Here is a 22,860-nt window from a genome sequence, read left to right as displayed (position 1 = left end):
CATAGCATCAGGAGCTTATGTTGTATATTTAATAGTAAGCTCTGTGATGGTAATATATATATTTTTTGTCATGTCAGAAAATTGCTCCAGTGGTAACAATCTAAAGTTATTTTTACAGTACTTTATTTTTTTTTGTTTATTTATTCAATTTGCATGCTGTAAACTGTTTTAGACACTTGACCCCATATTATCAAAAGAGGGGAATTAAATTAAGGTCCCAGAGTAAAATTTTCAGAAGTACACACAAGCCAGATGCAAGAAAGGACTTAGATTCCCAAAGTGGGATCCAACCAGAATTTAGGCACGAGTCCAAAACTGCCCCTCAGCAGCTGCCTAACTGTAGAAGCAATTAAATTCTCTGGGTGTCTTGGTTGCCCCTGGCTTCCTTGCATCCGGGGTATTTTATTTTCAGTAGTGTTTTTTTCTCTCCCCACAACAGATTTCACAGGCATTGCCAATTTCATGGGCAATTCCAGATTCTGTGGTTTTGGTAGGTCCCTATTCTAAGCTCCAGAGATGGGTGAAATTTAAGACACACCTGTGCCCTGAGCATTTTCTATCAGCTAGCTGTAGATGTCTGCCAACAGAGGAAATGTCTATATGATGTTCTGAGCAAATGCTTTAGAAAACTTTTCCTAAAATGTTTTGGGCAATTACTGCAGAGTACAGAAAGACTTCTGAATCTTAATCTTCATGGCCAAAAATTAACTTGGCCCCACAAAAAATGATGCGAGTCATGTTCGCTAGGAAACCTGGAAAAATGTACAGTTGCTATGCAACACTTCAAGACTATTTTTCTATTGAAATTGGCTTAAAGCTTTGCTCTAATTAAAAGTACCCCTTCCCCCATATCTGCAAGGCACATGTAAAGATGCCCAATAAGGCAAAAAAACAAAGCTCTAAATCTCCCCATCCTAGTCCTTCATGATACCTTCTTCCCTTATAACTGTGGATGCCACAATCATTCTGGTGGTCATTTAGGCATTATACCCTCTCTCTAGGTTCTCATATCCAGGTGGCATCTAATCTTGTCTTTTCTTCTTGTACATCGTCTTAAAAATGGACTTTCCCATCCTTTATGCAGCTAAAACTCTCACCCTAACTAGTGCCTGAATTACTGCCACATCCTTTTTTGGCCTTGACAAATACAATACTACCCCTGTTCACCCATCTGGACTGGCTGGGACTGCTACTGGCAATCCCATCTTGGATTTAAGCAAATATGGTAGTTATTATAGTTATAACAACAACTTTATTATATGTTGAGTTAGCTGTTAATTAAAAATTATTCTAAATAAAAAATGACTTCCTCCATCAGATTAGTAATAGTTTTACAGATGGGCATAGTTTAAACCAAACAAGATACACAAGACCTGGATTCCTAATGAGTAAAAAAAATAAAACCTTTTCCTTGGCCTGTCCAATAAAATATATAATATATTTTTAAAATGACAAACATCTTCCTTTTATTTGTGGAATACCTTTAAAAGTTTCCTTATGGTGTACCCAGGCAGTGATGGTGAAATTTTCTATAATTGTCTATAATCACCTATTACATTCTGGGGAATTTCACTGGTCCACAGGCTCCTGTTTTAGGGCAATATACTTTTTAGGAAGGTTTGAAGTTAACCCCATTTTTCAGTCACAGCCCTATCTATGCTTTCTTATACTCAATGACCCACATCAAAGTGCCCCTAGTTGAGGCATCAAGTCATCTTCTGAACTAACCAGAAAGGGCCAGTAAGGGGACTCATGATGTGAATGTCTGCTTGCCTGATAAGCCAGAGTCTTGACCAGAAACCCAAATCTTGTGGTTAGTGCAGAGAATGGCCCTGTGGTTAGCAATGGATTAGCACACAGAACTACCTTTTGATACTTCCTAAAGCCCCATTCTTAGAATAAACATGTACAAAATAATGTTGTGTCAAAGAAACCTAGGTTTGTATAAAGTATTCACATAGGCCATAGAAAGCTGAGTTCTGAAGACAGCTCAGTCTTAAGCGATAACATTCATTTGCTATTTTTAGAGGTTGCTTGCCGTCTTCAAAGGCATGCTTAATCTGCTGCAGCAGACTAAGCCAAGTACATAAACATTGCTTAGGAATACCCCTCTATATTTTACCCTGAATTGATTTAACATGTTTTAAAGAACTGCCTGTTGAACTTGAAGAGGAGAAAAAGGACATATTTAAAATGACTTATTTAAAGAAGACATACTGCGGTATTTTTTAAAGGCCAAATTTGTTAATATAATTTTGGTTCTGGAAACAAATCTGTTGATTGATTGTTCATGGTTCTAAGTCAATCCAGTTTTATCATATTTGTTACCAAGGTCCCAAAACTATAAGCACATCACTAGTGCCATGTGCAATCAAAACATGAACATAAGCTTTGCAGGAACACATAATAGAGTCCTCTCACAAAAAGATTCTTTTAGGGCCCGATACAAAACCCATTTAAATCAATGGGAATATATTATTCAATGTCAGTGGTCTTCAAATCAAATTCTCAAGTTAGCATTTTATTAGGTACCATGTGGCACAGGCATGTCCAGTAAAGCTGGCATTTATTGCATTAGCCTAATACATAAAGAATATTGCAAGTAACCTCAATATGACATGTTCCATTTTTCCTTGGTAAGGGTTTGATATAGTAAATGAGAGTTGTCACATGCAGTCACATACATGGCCTACCCTGCTCTGGTGGTGTGAACACTGGGGCGAGAGATTGGGAGATTGATGCCATAGCAGAAGTGCTCATGGTTGCGACCCTGTCAGATTCCAATGAATCTGCAAATGCTGCTCAATACTTTGTCATGAGGACATGAGAAGGAAAGGAAGGACATACATGGCATTTTTATACCCATTCTAGAAAGACCCTTTTCTCTGCTGTGCCAGTAAGCCTCCTGTGCATCTAAGGCTGGCTCACACAACATACATAACCTTACCTTTAGCTGCACTAGATGCACATCTACATGCTTGCTGTCTGAGTCCTGCTGGACTGAATAGGTCAAGTCCCTGACTCTCTCTGACGTCATTCGGAGCCATGTCTCAATTTCAGGCAAATGGAGAACAATCTTCCAGTCAGCCCCTGTATGGAGAGGGGGAGGCTTTTCATACCGCTCTCCAGAATCAAGCTCCTTCAATACATCTTCACCATCCTGCTCTGTGGTGGGAGTCATGTTTATAAGCATGGGTGATGCATCAGTAGCCATAGGATCCAATTCTTGTGACCTCATGGGGGAAACTGCTATTTCCATGGCTAGTATAGGAAAATCCAAACCATAATTCTTCCCAGAATAGCTGCAAAGACACAAGGAAATAACAGAGACTGTTGTTAATACAAAACTTTGAATTAAAAATGTTTCTAAGCAATAACCTGAATAAGAGAGAAACCATACACCAGTATTTTGATTAGCTTCTTCCTTATACAAATCCTCTCTCATTAACAACTTTCAGTTTGTTCCTAATTATTAGTATTGGTTTACCCATAACTTTTAAAACCTTAGTTGGGAAAAATCACAATTATAGTTCCATAAAAACAGTACTTTGCAACAGTCAGTTTGTGCCACAGTGAAAAATGTCTAAAAAGTCACAAACACCAAAATCAGTATTGACAAAGTAAAACAACTTTATTGAAGTTAATGGAGCTGTACTAGAGTATGCTAGCAATAAATCTGGCCCTAAGATTTTGCTGAAATTGCTTAGTGACATCATCCCTGTCCGAGAACTTACTGTCATCTGCAAGAACACAAGCTTAAGACCTTTGCGGCACTTATCAAAGTTTCATCTGTTTACTCAAGCATTTACCTGAACATGAGTTAGATAGGAGGGAAGTTTTGGAGAATGGTTCACAGCAAGTAATGGGGGATGGTTTAATGTAGACATTAGTTTTCTGAAATTCAAATTCTGGGAGTTTTCTTAGATCAAGAAATATTGCAGCAAGCATATACTTACACAAAAGATCTTTGCCTAAAGTGAATCAAGTTACAGCTTCAAATGTAAAGTGCATATCAGGAACTGCCTAGTCATTTGATTCCCAATACAGGAAAAATCATTTAAAGCTAAAGCACTGTATAACTATTATAAATATAAGTGTTTCTAATCAATTTAATTACTTAAAAAGGGATTGTTCATTGGATGGATCATAGTAAGTTTATATTCTATTCTTAAGATATTGTGAATGATTCCTATCAACTCGCACTTGTATTTGCCAGTGTATTTTAACCAGTTTCTTCCACTTTACCTATTAGGTGAGAAAGGTAATAGGAATTTTTGATATTATAGTCATTTCTGCCTATACTAATTCTGATGCCATATGCACACAACCAGGACTAATTCAGGATCAAGTGAAAGGAGAAGATAGTTTGTGATGGATTAGGCTATTTAAAAATATGGAAATGATCAATAATAATCACAGAAAAAACAGAAAATAATTGACAAAATACATGTCAATTATGATTAGATAATTTAATATGGATTTCATATTAACCAAATATGTAAGTCCCATTTTTAACTGTTGAGGACAGAAAATCTTTGATATTCTTACAGAAAATTGCCTCATGGATGGATTATGAAAAGGTTTCACAGGCTAGCCGGTGTATCATTTTTTCCATCCAAAAACAAAATCCAGTTTTAAAAAAAACCCTTTAAATTAAAGCTTTCTTAAAATTTTCCTTTAAAGACAACTACATGCTGCATTTAAGCATTATTCCCCAAGAAACAGTGAATTAATGTTGGTAGCATGTGGCCTGACTTAAGCCAAAATACCTTAAGCATTCTGAAAACCTGCATTAGCTGTGCATTTTAATCAAACCTAATTTCAGAGAAATTCAGATCTGAATTTATGATACAGACCTAGCTATGACATGGCACTTTACTAAACTTTAAGACAAGTCATGAAACTCCAGAGCATTTTTTTTGAATGCTCTTCAACACAACAAACTGATATTCAACAGATCTTTGGTAAAACAGGGTGCAACTTAACAAAATCAGTTGTTTTTGCAGGCTGAGTCCCTCTAATAGACACTTTGTCAAGCCATCAAATCATAGAAAGTATCTGTCATGGGATGGGGTCCCCAGGCAGCTTAGTGCCCTGCAACAGTATCTATCTACATTTTTGTAACTTTTTTCTTATGTTTACTTTCTACCATATAAGTACACAAAGGGCATGTTTACATGAGACATTTACTGGGAATAGACTAATTAACTCCACAGTAAATGTCTTGGCATCTACACATAAAGAGCTTTTAGGCTGGAGTAAATGAATAAACTCTGCAGCAGGATAGTACTTGTACTTATTATTTATTTACTATTTATTTACGAGTACTATCCTGCTGCAAATATTTTTACGTCATAGCACTGTTCATGTAGATGCTGACATGGCTGGCTGGGGCATGAGGGTGCTACAGTGCAGGGGTTGCCTGCCAGCTAGCCCTGCACTGGAGCCTCCTGTGTTCCAGCCAGCCTCTCCACACCACATTGAGCTGGGTTGGAGCAGTCTTGGGCTAGCAGGCTGACCCCCTGGTCAATTGGGGCTGACAGCTGGGGCTGTTCTGACCCAGCTCAATGTGCTGTGGTCCCAGGCACATGTGTAAACACAGGGCCCAGGAGCAATTAACTCTGACATGATATGTGCCATAGTTCATTGCATTGCATTAATATGTACATGTAGATACACCCAAAGACTGCAAAATACTGGGGTTCAACACTGCAGTCCTCAATTGAACAGCATTTTGTGTTTCTACCATATGAGTTTATCCTTTATGAAGACTGAAATTGAAATCATTAGGTCACAGAAAAGGTAATCAGCTTGTTTCTTTATCAATCTACAGCACTATGTTCACTGACTTGCGGTTTTTGAACATTTAAAGTGGAGCTGCCAGCATCAATTTACTCCTACAACACATGCAGCTGAAGTATCAAAGTACTATCCAAAATAAATCAGATTCTCTTGCAACCTAACCAATTCATAGGCCAAACTAGCTCTGATGGGTAGCCAGACAGGCCAGGTAATAGACTGTTTTTGCTATACTATTTTGATTTTATTTCCTACGCTAGTACTATTAAACCATCACTCACATAGGAGTCTGAATATGAACTTGGTTTTAGCTTTGCAAAAGTTTAATTGGGCAGCTTTTTACCAGAGTTTTCTATGGTACAATCACAGGGCCACATTACATGGGACACTTAGCATGTGTTAAATGCACTTAAAATGACAGCATCTGTGTATTCAAGCAGGCTAACGCCTGCTAAGTGCATTCATATTGTATTGTTTTATAGCAAAGTTGCACCTTTTCCAAAGAGGAGTATCTCCAGATCGAATGAAGCAACATGTTAAGCTCAAAGCAGGCTGCTCCATGGAAATAATCAATTATAGTCCCAGGGCTGACACCAATCTTCCAGGACCTTATCAGAGCCTTGAACTGGCAGATTTTTAGTCTCAGCCCTGGGAATGCACTGAACATCTTCAACTGGCTCCATTGTAGGGCACTGACAAGATCTAATACTTGGTACAAAAACATGTACAGCCTGCACTGTAGCAAGCTGTGCATGTTATGAGATTGTAGTAAGTATTACTGTGCCACTGCTCAGAACATGTTCTAATTTTAAAACATATCAGTGTCTGCATGACAAGGCTCACAGAGAGAGATTCTGAGAGGATTTGAAGAGTTCTCAGTTACTATATAGCTTATATTTATAAAAATGTCCTAATATTCAGAAATTAAACCAATATAATATATCACTATAGCGATAAGACTGTATGGAATCAATATTTATATCTGTATCTTTAAACTGCTGGTCATTTTTCAAATCCAACTTGACTCCCTATACATTTATCAGCTTCCATGCAGTCAGAGGTGACTTGAGCAAAGTGCGGGGCACCGCCCCCGGATGCAAGGAAGCCAGAGGCAAGTTGGTGGGGGCAGGGGTGGCAAGTGGCCAAAGGCACCAGATTCGGCAGCAGGTGGGGGTGCCAAGTGGCCAGACGTGAAGCTGGCAGCAGTGCGGAGTCACCGCAGCCACTCTGCTCAGCTCTGCAGGGCCCCCCCAAGCGCCAGGCCTGGGATGGTCGCCCTGATTCCACCCTCCCCCCAGAAACAGCCCTATATACAGTTGCCACAACTATTCAGTGCAAATATTAGGAGAGACAAATCTCTCCATTTGGAAACAGTCCATATTACAACCTGAGAGTTCTAACCCAAAGTGTACAGTATAAAAAGGTAACTTTTAATAGACAGTAATGTTGCTATTTTAAGCACTTTCAACATTATTTTCTCCTAATTCTGAAATGTTTGTATTACCACTGTCCCTATTTCTCTAAGTTTACCACCGCCATCTGATCCCATCTTCATGTTAAAGTAATTATTTTTCCTTCACTAAATGATGTAGCACACAAGAAGTACAGTACATCTCATGATTATTTCACATGCACCTGTTTCTCCATACAAACAGTAAATCCTTTTCAGTGTGATTCAGCTCCAGAAACAATACTAAAGCAACAAACATACTCCAAAGTAGTAAAAAATTTTTAAAAAAAATCAAAGTATGTTCCCACAGAAGCAAAAAAACCAAACCAAAACAAACAAACAAAACAAAACAAAAAAACTAACCCATGCTTCATGAAGAATATCATTCTAGCTTTGATGCAGTGAGCAGGTTTGTGATCAGCAGTCTTTAGGAACCTGCTGACTGTTTTTGTTACCATACAACTGACTCTGTAGACTGGCTGTCTAGCATTATAGTTAATACCATGTTTATCCTGGTTTCTGTTAGAGTAGTCCAGCAAATCCTTTTCATTTCATCAGGTCATAGTGAATTGCAACATTTTGAAAAAAAAACCAAGTATTAAGCAATTCTAAAATCAAACATTTTCTTTTATCTACTTTTAAAACTTTCTTAGAAATATAAGACAACGTACCATGGATGTTTACTAGCAAGGCCTGGGTACGTTATTTCTTTTTAAAAGCCCACAGATACTAGGAAGAAGAAATTGTTTCAGATAGAAATTACTGAACCTGAACAGTGGTACAGATAATTAATTATACTGTTTCTTGGCAAAATCAAAAGGCATTGTAATCCAGCTATGCAGCCACAAAAGAAAGCTGAAAGATTGATTCTCTTGCTCTGTGTCTTGGAGTAGTGTACACAGTGTACTGTTCTTTTTAATATCAGGAACAGCAAGCTCCTCCCCTTCTTCCCTTTCCCTGTCAGCTCTCACTTTTCCAGCTGCTGCAAAACAAGATAACTCCCATGTCATGCTTGCACTGACCTATAAAATGTGTTGGCAAGACTGAAAGTAGTAACCTGATTCACATACGTATATTAGACATGAGAAGAAACCTTGATGCTGTTGCTGAAGAAGTGCTATTAATAAGCTCTATTAATGAAATGCTAAACAGTAGCAAGCACAGAGAATCTAGTTACAGTAAGAAATTTAACAAACTAAACTGCTTCTTTAAGCCATTTCAGGAATCAGAGTTCCATTCTGGTCCATTCCATTCTTTTTTTTTCCAAATGTTGTCAGCCAAACTGTTGTGTTCCTAATGAAGCAAGCAACTTGTGGGGGGTGGGGGTAATTTATTCACTCTCAACATCTCAATTAAATAGATTCAAGTTTCATTTCTCAGCCTTTTCTAACCCAATTCTAGTTGATGACAGATTTGGTTCCAATATCCTTATGTTCCTGTGAGTGATGCATGTGACATGTGATCCATAAGTTTGGAACCGCTATACGTGTCTTTGTAAGCTGCATGTGCATGTGTGAACATGCATCTTCCTTTGGGAAGTGCATTAAGCCCAACAGATGGCTGATTACCTTTTACTCACATAGGCAATCTCCCTTTCTCCTGGTTTTCCACTGAACCAGATACTAATGCCTTCATGCAAAGCCTAAAATTTGTAAGTCGGGGTAATATCATCAATCATCAGACAACTTCAAAGACTTCTCAAACTGGTTCTATCCTTCAATTATTCAGATTCTCCTTGTTTATAAAATACAGCCCGTATTCACCGCACCAGCCATCAGATCATCTACATTTTCCTGCAACAGCAGTTGGTTCCTGTCAAATAGAGATTCATTAAGCATTTTAAGTCTTATAGTGGTCTGTGCATTGATCAGTGGTGCAGACACTGGGTTGAGTGAAAGTTAATGAGCTCTAATTTTTTCTCTCACTGTCACATATTGTTAAAATCAGCTGCAAGCATTACATAGCCACCTGTCTGTCAAGAAAACAATTAATTTTCTTCACTAAAGTGCTAAAATGGCAGAAAGTACTTCATTAAATAATTAATTCTGCCTTATGCCTCTTACTGACTTTGTGATCTAATGATGCAAATTTCAGTGTCAACAGAATTAATTAGATCATTTTTGTTGGCTTTTATACTCAGCCAAAATGTTTATTCCACACAGTCAACCTAACTCTGATACCTTTCCAGTGTCAATAGCCCCAGCCATTCTCTATCCAAGTGTTAAATCTCCTATCATTTCCTGACAAACTGAATAATCCACATATATGTTTTCAATACAAAATTCTATGACATACTGAAAATTAAAAATTTAGGAGAGGAATAAAATGAATTGAATTGAAAATTACAATAACTATAGGGATGTTGCAGTGATTTCTATTATTCATTTTCATATTTAAATCAATAAACATTAAAAAGTGCAATTCCCCAAAACCTTTCACAGAATTTAGTTCTAAAAAAAACATAGACTTTGGTTTATTCTATTCCTGTTAGTGCCCATAAAACAATTTCAAAATCCCTCTTTTGGCCATATGCTTTAGGTGGAGGAGTTCTGTGATTGAACCTCCCAGCTTCTATGCATATAGTAATTGAAAGTCAACAGTCCTACAGGTGGGAAACCCATTGTTCCTACAGGAAAATATTATTCAGAATTGATGACTCTATACTATTCTACCAACTCCACAAGCACAATCATTTGATTAGATATTACACATACCACAAAATGATGTCGTGATTCGCAAGGCGTGTTGCAACGCGAGATGAAAGTCACCCTCCAAATGATGGCTGCAATACAAAGTGGAGGGCCTGAAACATGCCATTCAAATTCTAAAAACAATTTCAAAATCCTAAAACAATGCTAAATTTAATACCAGAAATTCACTTAAAATTATGAGTACAGTGATCTGTGTAAAATAAGCAATATGGACAAAATCCAGGACCACTACAATCCCTGAAAGGTCATCCTCACAATAGTTTGCACCTTTAGTAGCAATTTCTCCGCAGTTCAGCGATTCAACAGACCATTGAAAATTAACTATATTATCCCACCTAGAACTCACCCCAAAGATTTAAGAAGTGAGCCCAGCTTGTATTGTCAGTGTCAATGCTTTATCTGTTGTTCCAGAAGGGAAAAAAACCAGAAGCTCATATATTAAGGGATCTCCTTCCCACATATTTCACCAGCAGTAAGTGCACTTAACATTTAAAAATATATAAAATATTTTTACCTTCATTTGGAAAAATAATAACTCAGGAAAAGGAAATATTTATTTTTCTTCTCTCGTTGAAAAAAAAATAGACACACAATCACACTTGTCTGTCAAGCCCATGTGGAAAGAGAATATGTAGCTCCTCATACTACTTTTAACTCAAAAATATACTATCAACCTGTGCTTGTATGGGATATGAATATTATATAATATAATTTAGATGCACAAAGTAATAATGTATAACCCTAAAGTAGTTCCATTTTATACTCCTGCTTGGGGAGGAGCAAGGAGAAAATCCTGTTAAACAGTCCTTCAAACAAACCTAAGAAAAATACGCTCAGTATTTATATTGTTGCTAAAAGATTTGAAGGAGCAGGGAACATACTCAGGAACCTGAGCCAGTTGAGACAAGTAATTATTTTTCCTGTCCATTTTTCTTTTAACACACACTGCTGATTCTTAGTTTGTCTTGCAGAAAAAAGAGAGAGTAGAAGATGATACAGAGGAAAGTGATCTACTATAAATTGAGCAAAGACAAATTAGCTGCTTCATGTTAACTCAGCAGTACATCAGTCTTCTTTAATAGCTAACTGCATACATCTACCTTGAGGCACTTGTTATCCTAATTCTCATTCTAGAATGTTAGCAGTACTTGCATGTATAATAGCGGGTTTAGTATGACAAAGAAATATAATATGAATTGTACTTTTATTTTTTGGTCTTATCCATGTAGGGATCAGCAACACAAGAAGCCAAAGGATAGGGTAGGCTTCCAATATTCTGTACTTGGTGCAGAAGCTTGTGCAGTGGAAATACACTTGCATTTTAGTTCATGTTAATCAGAAAGGATTTTAAAGTTAGATTATAAATGTCAAAGTCAACAGAATGCTTCCATAAATGTAATGCTCGTAACTTAAAAAGAGAAAAGATCTACACAGAGTACATAGAAGATCTTTTTATCATTGTGCCCTCCCACACTTTCCTCCAAAGCAGCCTTTATTCCTGATGTAAGGATGAGTAGATAAACTTTCATAAGAGTTGAAGAAAGGCAATGAGACCATATCTCTCTGTTCTTTGGCTCTGATATTCTATATCCAATCAAGCAAGCCATTACCCTTTCTCTTTCCATCTTCCTGACTTTATAAAAAGGGAGAAGTTTCCTAGGATATTGAAACATATTTAAACAACCGTTATAAAATATTGTGAAATTTTCACGTGAAAGGTGGTACAGAATGCAAAATAAAAAAATACAACTACTTGATAATTTTCTATGATGTATTAGTAGTGAAGCCGAACTTGCAAAAGGGTCCAAAACATTGTATATGTTCTCTGGCTGTGTTTTAGGTGAAATCATGATTTTCAGACAGGTTTTTAAGAGTTACTTAATCATCTAAATTAAATTATTAGTGTTTGTATAATTCTTCATAACAGAACTGCAACACTATGTATGTTCAGTCTCTCTTTCCCTTTTTAGGAAACGAACTGTAAAAAAACTTTGCCACTTCAATGTGCATCACAAACAGTAGTAGAATGCAGATGTCTTTGCAGATTTGCTCCCCAGCGGAGGAGAATCAGAAAAGCAGAGTGTTGGTATATTATTTGTGTAACTATTTATACTTATATACTACTCCTGGAATAGAGGCAGTCACACAAAGACAGTCTCTTCTTAATGAAATCTCAGCATACAATTCAGTCCATGGCTTCCAGGAAACTACTCTGACACAAGAAATCCTCCAAATATGGTAAATATAGCAGTCAGCAATCATTCCACTATCTGTTTCCCACAAAGGGTAGCTGCATCACAGAACTGTTAAGCATGCAATATTTCTTCAAAGACTAAAAGCATACTCAAATGGTAAGAAAAAGAACCTAAATGGTGATGTTTAACAGCACTATCTGGTGACTTCTACTATACCAATATACTAAACTAAGAACCTCTTCCCACAAGACAGATTTCATATACACCTTTCTATTAACAAATGCTGACTTAAAGCCTGTTCATATTTTTACTTTTCAAATCTGTGGTTTTTCTTAGATATATTGATACCTTTCATTACCAATGAAAGTAATATGTTGGTTTTGTTTGATTGATCTACCATATTTACCCAAATCTAAGATGACTTTGAATTTAAGACAACCCCCAATAATTAGATTCTAGACATGGAAAATTGTAACAATCAATAATTTTCTATGTCTAGAATCTAATTGGTGGAAGGTCATCTTAATTCATTCCTCCATTGCTTTGGTGAGGAAAGCAGTAGTGGAAAATGAGGACCCAGTAGCCCACCCCTTGCCCTCCCTTGTCTTCCAAGTACCTATCTGCCTTCCCACTTGCCGTCTCCCAACCCCCAACATATTGCCCCCCTGTTGCCTGTGCCTGGCAGGCAGTGAAGTCTGCCATACACTCTCTTCTCTGGTGCATGAACCACCCCACCCTGGCTGAGGGCAGGTGACATCTCAACTTTGGCTCCACCCCTGAGACCAGAGCCAAAGCTGGAGCTGAGCCACTGCTGGCTCTGGGACTGTACTCAGATCTAAGTTGAGGCTTCCCTGCCCCAGGTTGTTGTGGGGGGTAAGGGTGGGAATCCTCTTCCTGGATTCTTCTAAATCTGAGGTGAGTGAGATGTATTTTCTACCCTTGGCTTTCAGAAAGAACTCAGAGGGTGGTGTTAGCCATCTGTGTGACAACTGCCACTTTGACTGATATCACTGGTTTAGCTGGAAATCTCCACAGCTATAAATGTATATTAGTTAAGCTTGAGCTGAACAGCAGTCTCTTTACAATTGTGAGCTGTTATTTGCACACCAGATTGACAAGTTACAGAGGAGAACAAACAACAAGTACTGACAATGATACTTAGAGTAGGTATAGGTGTTTGGGGAGGTTAGATCACATTAAAATGGCAACCCAATCTAAGTTCACCTATGTGTGGACCTGACACTTAGATCCCTGGTTAGGTTGATCTAAGTGCAAACTGTAAGCAAGTCCCACTCCATAGAATCACAGCAGTAAAGTTAGATCAGTCAAACAATGGCTGACCTAATCTAATTTAACTGTGCCTGGGAGATGCACTAAGTTAGATAGGGTAGGGCTAGACCAATCGAACACAACTTCAGTACTCATTCAGAGCACAGCTCTGGGGTTGGAAAAGCCCAGTCACTGGCACTAGCCCCAGGGCTATACTTTTCCTACCCCTGCCACCTCTGGCTTCACTCCCAGCAAAAGCATTAGCACACCCCAGATGCACACTCCAGGGGCAACCAGCAAAGCCCAGAAGCATGGGTAATGCTCATAGTAGAACATAGGCATAGCTACGCCCAGATCATCCCGGACCAGTGGCTGTCCAACCTCTTCTTGAACACCTCCAGTGAAGGAGAGTCCACAACTTCCAGTCTATTCCAACTGCCTTACAATTCTTACAGCAGTTGCAGGAAGGGGCTATTGACCCCTCCCCCCAGCCCCAGATGGACAACCCCTGCTTCACAGATCAGCCAGCCCCCCTGAACCTGCAAGCTGCTCTAGATGCTGGTTTTACCAGATTTCACTCTCAGGAGCTGATAGAAGTAAGTTGGAGTGGGGGGAGAGATGGACAAATTTGGTGGGAGTTGGTTCAGTCAGAGGGTGGGGATCTCAAAATAGCCCCCGATCCTGCCAACACCCCGATGTGAATATTCCATCCCCCCTAATCTGTCCAAGCTCCCCACCCACTCTGATTTACTTCAACTGGGCTCCCAGCACTGGTAAAAATCATAGAATCAGAGAAGTAGGGCTAGAAAGGACCTTCAGAGGTCATATAATTCAACTTCCTGCCTGAGGCAGGATCATCCCTAGCCAAACCATCACATAAAATCCATAATCTAAACTCTATATAAAATTACCATCAACCCTGACCACAACATAGATCTAGTACCCTAACCTGTCACAGGTAAAGCAGAGGAACCATGGCAGCCAATGTCCTGCTTCTACTAAAATCTTGTTAATTTAGCTCTGTGTGTCAATTTAGCTTCTACTAAAATGTTGTCAATGTGCTCAAGAGATCCTGGGTAGATGGCCATGTCCCCCACTACAGAGGAAGTTAAAACCCCTCACAGTCCATGCCAATCTGACCATGGAGTAAAATTCCTTTCAGACCTCAGCTATGGTCTAGCTTCAGACCTTCTAGCCAGGAACCTCTGGCTTTGCTCCCAGCATCGGCATTAGCACACCCCAGCTGCACACTCTGGTGGCAACCAGCAAAGCCCAGAAGCATGGGAAATGCCCACAGTAGATCATAGGCATAGCTCCACCCAGATCATCTCCAACCAGTGGCTGTCCAATCTTTACTTGAACACCTCCAGTGATGGAGAGTTCACAGTTTCCAGTCCAGTCTATTCCACTGCTTCACTATTCTCACAGCAAAAAAGTTTTTTTCTGGATATCCAAACTTACTTTGCTGCAACTTCAAGCCATTAATTTGCATCTCCTCTCTGCAACAAGAGAAAAGGTACTTTTCCTTTTTTTTATGGCAGTCCTTCAAGTATTTGAAGCCTGCTATCATTTACCTGGATCCTCTTTTGTCTTCTTCATGTCTGTGACCAGTGGGTTTTGATTCCCCGCTCTCGGGTGGTTCTAGTTTTGTAGGTAGATGATACCCCCCTCTTGGGATCACTTCGGTATCGGAGCAGTTCTCAGTCTCCCAAGTCCCTGACCTTGTTCTTGCCCGCCACGACTTGATGTTCTTCAGTGTCAAGGTCGGTTTGTGGTACACTCCATGGCCCAGGATCCCTCGGCGGTCACATCATGGGGCTCCATCACCCCTGCACCCTGGCCTCACGCCACCTTTAGTGCGTTTTTCTTCCACGGGTCCAGGTCCTTAGCCGTAGAATAATATTCCTCACCTGACCTGCCCCTGTCGTGGTGCTCGTCAGTAAGCTTGGCCCACGGTCCCCCTTGCCTCTTCCCTGTTTGACCCTGGATGGGGTCTCTACACAGGTTCTGGCCTCACCAAGACACCATCTACCCCCTTTCTATAGGGATGTTACCTTAGCTCTCCCTCTCCAGCCGGGGACATCCCATACAACAAACAAACCTAAAAACCCACTACTCAGCCCCTCGACATGCTGAGCATCCTATCTGGACCCCACCGGTCTTTCTGGGCCGTCCTTGGCCTCTAGCTTCCCTAGTGCCTCCACTGATTCACTGCACCATGGCTCGGCGGCGATACCTGTCCGAGCTGCACCCTCTCGGGGCTCTTCAGGGGTTTCTCCCCCTTTGTGTGGCTGAGTCTATGCAGCATCACTCCGGCACTCCACCTGTGGGCCACGCTGTCTTCTGGCTCGTGCTCCGTCATGCCCTCCGCGGCCACGCTTCCCGCTCCTTCCACGTCCTGAGCAGCCTCCAGCCACACGGTCTGTCTTTGCCCCTTAGGAGCCTCTTCTATCTCTCCAGCTGTCACAGTCACCACCTCTCTCACCAGCAGAGCCGGTAGCTGCTCCTCCCTGGGGCTATCCGCCCCTTCCACGGCCGCAGCTGCCGCTTTTAACTTTACCAGCTGGCATCCCTCTATGACGTCACAGGCTGGGCGTGCCTGTACAAAAAGGTGGCTGGAGCGCCGAGCGGGTCCTTTCTTCAGCGTTCCGTGCTCGTCGTGAGGTTCTGCAGGTAAGTCCAGTTTACTATTTGGCTCCCTGGGACAATGTCCTTTTTAAAATGTGGAACTCAGATTTGTCACTGTACTCCAGATGAGTCCTGTAGTACCTGTCCCTTCTCCCATGACTTCATGAAAATCATTGCCAAGGGCTCCGATCTTCATCCAGCTCTGTTGACTTGAATTCATTTAGGCCCAACAAAAGCTTTCTGACTGTCTCTTCTGCTATCTCCTCCCTCAGATTACCCCTTCCTTATCCATATTATCTTTATTATGCATTTGGCTGCAGCTTAATTTGAGTAAATCCACCTTCTTTGTATCTTTGGTCAGGAGTTCCCCTTGGCTTATTACCAGAGGACCCACAGCTTTCTTGATCCTTCTTTTCTGGCCAACATATTTATAGAACCTCATTCCTAACCTTACAAACTGATTTGTTTCATCCATCTGAGAGGAACATGAGAGCAATAATGAAACTGAATCCAAAAAGCAATACTTACCTACATCACATAGTTCCTACACTACTATAAGCAGATTCCAAATACCATCTACTTGTTTTAAGATTTAAGTAAAATTTTTGGCTGATGTAGGAGGTAAGTCTGGAGTGCGTGAATTATCAATGGAAACAAGAGCAATGGCAATCAATGATGGTAGCCCCCAAAGACATTCAAAGAAGTTTCATGTCCAGATAAGCTTCTGGGGGGAATATCTTCACTATACAGTTAACTTTGGGTCCTACTTGAATGTTGGCCTAGTGCCCTTCTCACCTCTGTTTACTTGTGCATTGAACCCATGCTGACCAAGCTGGGATTTGAGTTAGAATTTGATGGCTGCATTCACTTGGACTGGTAATCTGGTCCCTTTTAAGACAGCATCTAGGATGTTGGTTGCCATGGTTCCCCCCACTTTTTTTTTTTTTAAATCTGTGGCAGGTTAGGGCATCAGATCTATGTCACATCAGGGTTGATGACAGAGTTTAGATTATGGTTTGTATGGGACAGCTTGGATGCGGACGATCCTGACCCAGACAGGAGGTTGGACTTATGACCTCTGGATGTCCCTTCCAGCCCAACTTCTCTATGATTCTTTCTGTCCTTATCCTCCTTTGTTAGGTGCAGCTCATTCTTTATCTTTGCCTTCCACATTTTGTCCCTGCTATTTCCTGGCATGTTTTCTTGCTGACCTGCATGCTTTCCTTTTGCATTCAAGGAATTCTAGATACTCCTTGTGCAGCCTCATTGGCCTCTTGCCATTCTTCTTGTGCTTCCTTTGTGTCAGGACAGTTTTTTCTTGGGCTTCCAATATTGTACCCTTTAGAAGCTGCCAGCCCTCCTAGGTGCCTTTCTCCTTCAATCTATATTCCCATGAGACCATGCCTATCATCTTCTTGAATTGGATGATATCTATCTTTTTGAAATGTAGCATCCTAATTTTGCTCACCTCATGCTCTCCTGCAGTGGCAACACATAGGGGTTGTACAGGGGTGCAGACACACCCCCTGAGAGCACCGGTGCACCCCCTGACTGGCCACACTCACTGCTTAAGCAACAGGCGGGGGGGCAGGTGGGAGTGCCAGTGCCCCCCCTGCAAGTGCCGGGTGGGGAGTGGAGTGCCGCGGCACTCCCAGAAGTGGCCACAGCCACTTCTGAAAGTGGCCACAGTGATCAGCCACAGGGGGACCCTCCCCCCAATCGGCAGGATTGACTGTGAGGGGGACCATCCCCCTGGTCGCTGACTGGTCCCTGGGGGGGGGGGGGGGAAACGTGTCTCCCCTAAGGTGGCACCAGTCACCCATATCTCCTGGTCTCAGGATCAGGAATTATATCATATTGTGATAACTTCCTCCCAACTTAGGATCACCATCACATCCTCCACCAATTCTTTCCTGTTTATCAGGACAAGATCCAAGATAAATGACCTCCTAGTCATATCCTCCACTTTCTTGAACAGAAAGTTGTCCTCCGCACAGGTTAGGAACTAGATTTACATTTTATGGTTGGCTGCATTGTTCTTCTAGCAGGTGTCCAGAAAATGGAAATCTTCCATCAGTACCATCCCAAAGTTTTTGGATAGATTTGTAACCAGCTTGAACAGTGCCTCTTCTACCTCTATTTCTTGATTAGGTGGTCTATAATAAATCTCCACCATTATATCAGTGCTGCATCCTTTACCTTTCATTTTCACCCAGATGGACTCTGCTTTGCTTTCTTCTTCCTCCTGAAGCCAGGAACAGGTATATGTGTTTCTGACATACAAGGCAACATCGCCACCTTTTCTCCAAGCCCTGTTCCTTCCAGAATAGAGTGTAATCCTCCATGTTGACATTTCAGTCATAAGAGCTGTCCCACCAGGTCTCTGTGGGCATTTATTCACATGCTCCAAGAGGCTGGGGATGGGGTGGGGGGAGTGGCACTTTAATTAGAGCAACTCCATAAGCCGCTTTAATAAAAATGCCCTGTGCTGAAAAATGGCAGTGGTGGTGCTTTAACTAAAGCTTGTCGAAATAGCTTTAGTTAAAGCACCCCCACCAGCATTTTTCAGTGCAGGGACACTGATACACATGACACTGGCATCTGCTGGAGCACAGTAATTACCACATTCCAGCTGTAATTTCCAGCTGTAATTATCAGTTGCATCACATGCACTGTAATTACAGCATATCAGAGCAGCCTCAGTGTACATATATAGGTCCCCTGTTATGCCAATCAGATCATAATTCTTTTCACAGTCTGCAGCTTCCAGCTCATCTTATTTATTCCTTATGCTTCTTGCATTTGTAAACATGCGTTGGATGTATTTTGCATTTCCACCTATTTGCTTCCCTTTTGCACCATCTGTTGTAGTCCTGTAGGTGTCTGGCTCTTTGCCAGAGTTAAGTTGTTTCTTTGAGTCTGTTTTCCCTCTGACCTATGTGCTCTGTTGCTAGAAAGTTTCCCCATCCTCTGTGGAATCTAGCTGGAAGCCCCCCTAACCAGGTTAGCCAGACAATGCCCAAATATGTTCTTCCCTGTTCTCATCAGATGCATCTCATCTCTTGATAACAGTCCTCTTCCCAAGAACATCTGCTTGTTGTCAAAGAAGGTGAAGCCTCCATGTTGACACCACCATTTCAGCCACATATTCACTTCCAGGATCTGACAGTCTCTGCCTGGATCCTTGCCTTCCACAGGAAGAATCTATGAGACTACCACTTGTAGCCCAAGCTCCTTCATCCTCCTGCCAAGAGCCACAGTCTTCTCTGATCTGCTCAATGTCATTTCTGGAAGTATCACTGGTGCCTACATGGACAAGAAGGAAGGGGTAGCAGTTTGAAGGATGGATGAACTTTGGTAGTCTCTCTGTGATGTCTTGAATTTGGGTTTTAGACAGGCCCCTAAATCTAGATGACAAATTGGTACCTCTGGCGCCTCTGAAAGAGAGTCACCAATAACCACAACTCTTTTGTTCTTCCTTGGTCCAGTGGTCCTAGAGCCTCTGTCTGCCCCTTTTCTTACCCCAAATTACCTTAGATCAGGTTCCCAGCACCTATCTAAAACCAATCCAGGGAGATGTTTGTGGGATCAGTTGCAGTTTGGTGGGGTCCAAGGGAGTTTGGCAGAATCAGAAAGCCTCTCCAGTTCCTCCAACCCACCCAATCACCCCATATGTGGACTCTACCAGCCCCTTTATCCCCCCAACCATCCCTGAAGACCTTCTAATTCCCCCTCCGGACCCTCCTCCCTCTATTCCAATTTACCTTAAGATTAGGCTCCTGGCATCCATCTAATTACTGAGTTAGATGCAGGGGCGGTATTTTTAATCCAGTCTAAGCCCCTGAACTTTTACCTGTAATATCTGTATGAAGCCTTAGATGTCTTTGTGACTTAGGCAATTTTTAAAATGTATTTAGCAATCACAGAATACAGAAGCAGTGGTTAGTTCCTTTTCCTATGACTGAGAACATGTACAGACACTGTAAAACAAGTTTGCAAGCCTGTTTGGATGCTGCTTGCTTGAATTGTTCTTAGTGTTCCAACATGTACTAATGATCATATTTCATATTTTCACACATGCTTGGTGCAACATGCATGCATATGCTGCAGCTTTTCCTACCTCCAGACAGGATTACTTTAACACTCTTGGATGACTGCTTTCCATAAAGCAATCTCTGAAGCAGAGATACAGGACCCTTCCACTCCCACAGATGACAAGTCTGTAGTCATGCTGTCTCTTGCTTACTTTCTCTCTAGCCCCTATAATCTAACTTTATTGACTACACAATGACATAGCTTCAGTAAGAGAGGTAGAGAAGGTTCCCATGCACGCTTACCTATCCTAATGGCTAGGTCACTTCCCAGGAGGTGGAGGAATTGGATTTCAACCTCCTTCAGATAAGGCTGGCCCAGAACCTCAGTCTTTAACTTCCATGCAGGTCATTTTTTTAACCACTCACTGGTTAAAAAAGCCAATTGCCCATCAAGAATGATGGAGGAGAGGGGGGAAGGAGGGGGCTGGGATGGAGTGCTGCCACCTAACATCTCATGTTGCCACTGTTCTCCCTCTTGCAGGGACTGGGGAAGGGGAGCCAAGGCCAGCGCTGCTTGTCTCAGCTCCCCCACCCTCTGTCCAGTCTACAGAGTGGCTTCAGAACCATGGTGGTGCTCCCCCACATTTGGAGCACTCTGATTGGCTGTTTCCATCAGCCAATCAGTGTGAATAAAGTGTTATGGACAGATGGATAGACAGACGGATGGACAGACTTAGGCTTTTATAATATGAGAATGGGAACTGCCACTAATGACTGCATTTTGTATCAAACTCAGCACTGCTAGTACATTAGGCATGACTTGGACATATCTGCAGAATCAGGTCCTATAAGGGAATTGGGTATACAGACACCTCATTTGTGAACCACAAATGGATATAGGGCTGAGATATATACTGAGACATTCAGCTCTGAGTACGAATTTCCAGTGATGACAGGGATTGGTAGAAGTCAACAGATGATAAACCTGTAAGTTTAACATTTGAATGTTTGGTTGATGTGAACCCCACATTCTAAGGCTGTTACATATTTTATAGGGTAACTATCCAGTGCAACCATTCCTGTTCTATTATGCCAGCAGGTTTTCTAGCAAAATACAGGAGTGTGCTATGTTATAATAATCTTTTATAACTAGCTTGTTAATGAAAGTGTATGGTATGGTTTGCTATACAGAATTGCTTCCCTCAAGACAATTAGAACACTTTTTCGTTGCATGAGTGAGACAGGCAAATTATCAAGCTAGTCTACTGAAAGCTTGGCCTATTTTTGTGGTGAGGAATGCCTAAGAACTTCCCAGATACATGGTTTTTAAATGGGGGATGTCAAACTAATGACCTGGTCTACAGAGCTACTCTATCTAAAACACCAGGCTACTGGAAGTTGAGTTCAACTTTCTGGAACTGACTGGCCTAAACCCATCCACTCCTGATAGCATGCAATTTCATCTTGAGCCACAAAGAACTTGTATTTAAGTATGTATTTTATATAAACAGAAAATAGCACTGCAATGAAAGACTCAGTTTTTTCTGCCTCCCAAAATGAAAGACCTCTGGTCCATACAGCCACATCCCATTAAAAAAAATAATAATAATCACAATTGTGAGACAAAGGCTACCAGATGAACAAGTGGTGTTGGCTATGTGCTTGAGGCAGCATATCCCTAAAGCAGGGGTTGGAAAGCTCTTACAAATGTAGGCTGCCTCTTGAGACCTTGGTTGACACAGCAGCTTGCCAATCTCCTGCTAACATTCTCTTAATACAGCCTCTATATACCATGTGCCACCAATACATGTGGCTAATGCCTACAGGAAACAGTAGATTCGGCAGCAAGAGCAAATCCTAAAACTACCACCACAAATAAAGTTTGAGGCAACATTAAAGAATAATGGAAGCATTTTAGCTGGAATTTCATGCTGTATACGACTGCAGCAGATTCAGATGTCATGGCACATAAGGAAGCTGCATTAGTATTAACCATAGCTAGTACACAGCTTCTTCATATTTATAGCAATTTCCAGCTCCAATCCAGGGGCAACAGTAGGTTTGATAGCATTTTAAAATAGTAGGAATCTTGGGTGTCCTGCAGAAATAAAAGTTTGAAAGCTTGCTCTTTGAACAAAGGTGAGAGACACAAGAATTTATTGAAGAATAGGTAAAGGCTTCTAGTTCCAGAGTCAGTCTTGTATCCCTAGCTCCTTAAGGAATGCTCAGATCAGAGAAAGGCAAGAAGTAGACTACAGAGAGGGGAATATATGTACATGCTTCCTTTAGACAAAACCAGGCAAATTTGTAAAGTAATGGAATTAATAGATTAAATTGGAAGCATACGCTACCTTTTGAGAGAGCCAGCCTGGGACTGTCAAGAGTTCCCATGTTACTTGCTGGAGATCTGAAAGATGTTATAACTCATTTGCTCCAAGGATTTCAAGGGTTTTTTTGCTGCAGGTCTCTAATCTCTGATGCTTGTAGGTTGTTCCAGGAGTTCCAGAGGTTCTAGATACCTGGCTCCCATGAGATATAGTAAAATGATGATGAGCCAGGAGTTCAGAAACCTTAGAGGCAAGTATGATCTAGGAGGGCCAGATTTACAGCCCTCAGTCTCATTTTCATATCAAAATATTCAGAACAAAATGTCTTAATTATTTCAGGACTGTTTTTTCCTCAGATTTTCCTTTCCATGTGAAATTAGAAGAAATCTGCTTTTCATTCTAGAGATTTTTTTTTTATTTCAGAATTTTACATGAAATTGAAAGCTC

At 41.0% G+C, this 22,860-nt stretch overlaps 1 protein-coding gene across 3 annotated transcripts in view; it reads right to left on the bottom strand.

Moving 5' to 3' along the window:
- Positions 1-22,860, bottom strand: part of AKAP6 (A-kinase anchoring protein 6) — a 439,998-nt gene that overhangs the window by 337,553 nt on the left and 79,585 nt on the right. For 2 of the 3 annotated variants that reach the window (XM_019552169.1, XM_019552171.1), the window contains exons 1-2: positions 9,964-10,034; positions 2,948-3,302 (exon numbers count right to left, since the gene is read on the bottom strand). In XM_019552169.1, the coding sequence (XP_019407714.1) occupies positions 2,948-3,259 (312 nt within the window). In that variant the 5' untranslated portion in view covers positions 3,260-3,302; positions 9,964-10,034. Of the gene's footprint in view, positions 1-2,947; positions 3,303-9,963; positions 10,035-22,860 lie in introns of those variants that run through there. The other variant, XM_019552170.1, reaches the window with a different exon arrangement.

This window comes from Crocodylus porosus, unplaced genomic scaffold (genome assembly GCF_001723895.1).
Source record: "Crocodylus porosus isolate Cpor-Errol unplaced genomic scaffold, CroPor_comp1, whole genome shotgun sequence".
Lineage (NCBI taxonomy): Eukaryota > Metazoa > Chordata > Crocodylia > Crocodylidae > Crocodylus > Crocodylus porosus.
The sequence above is the reverse complement of the archived record's forward strand: the minus strand, read 5'-3'. Positions and strand labels throughout refer to the sequence as shown.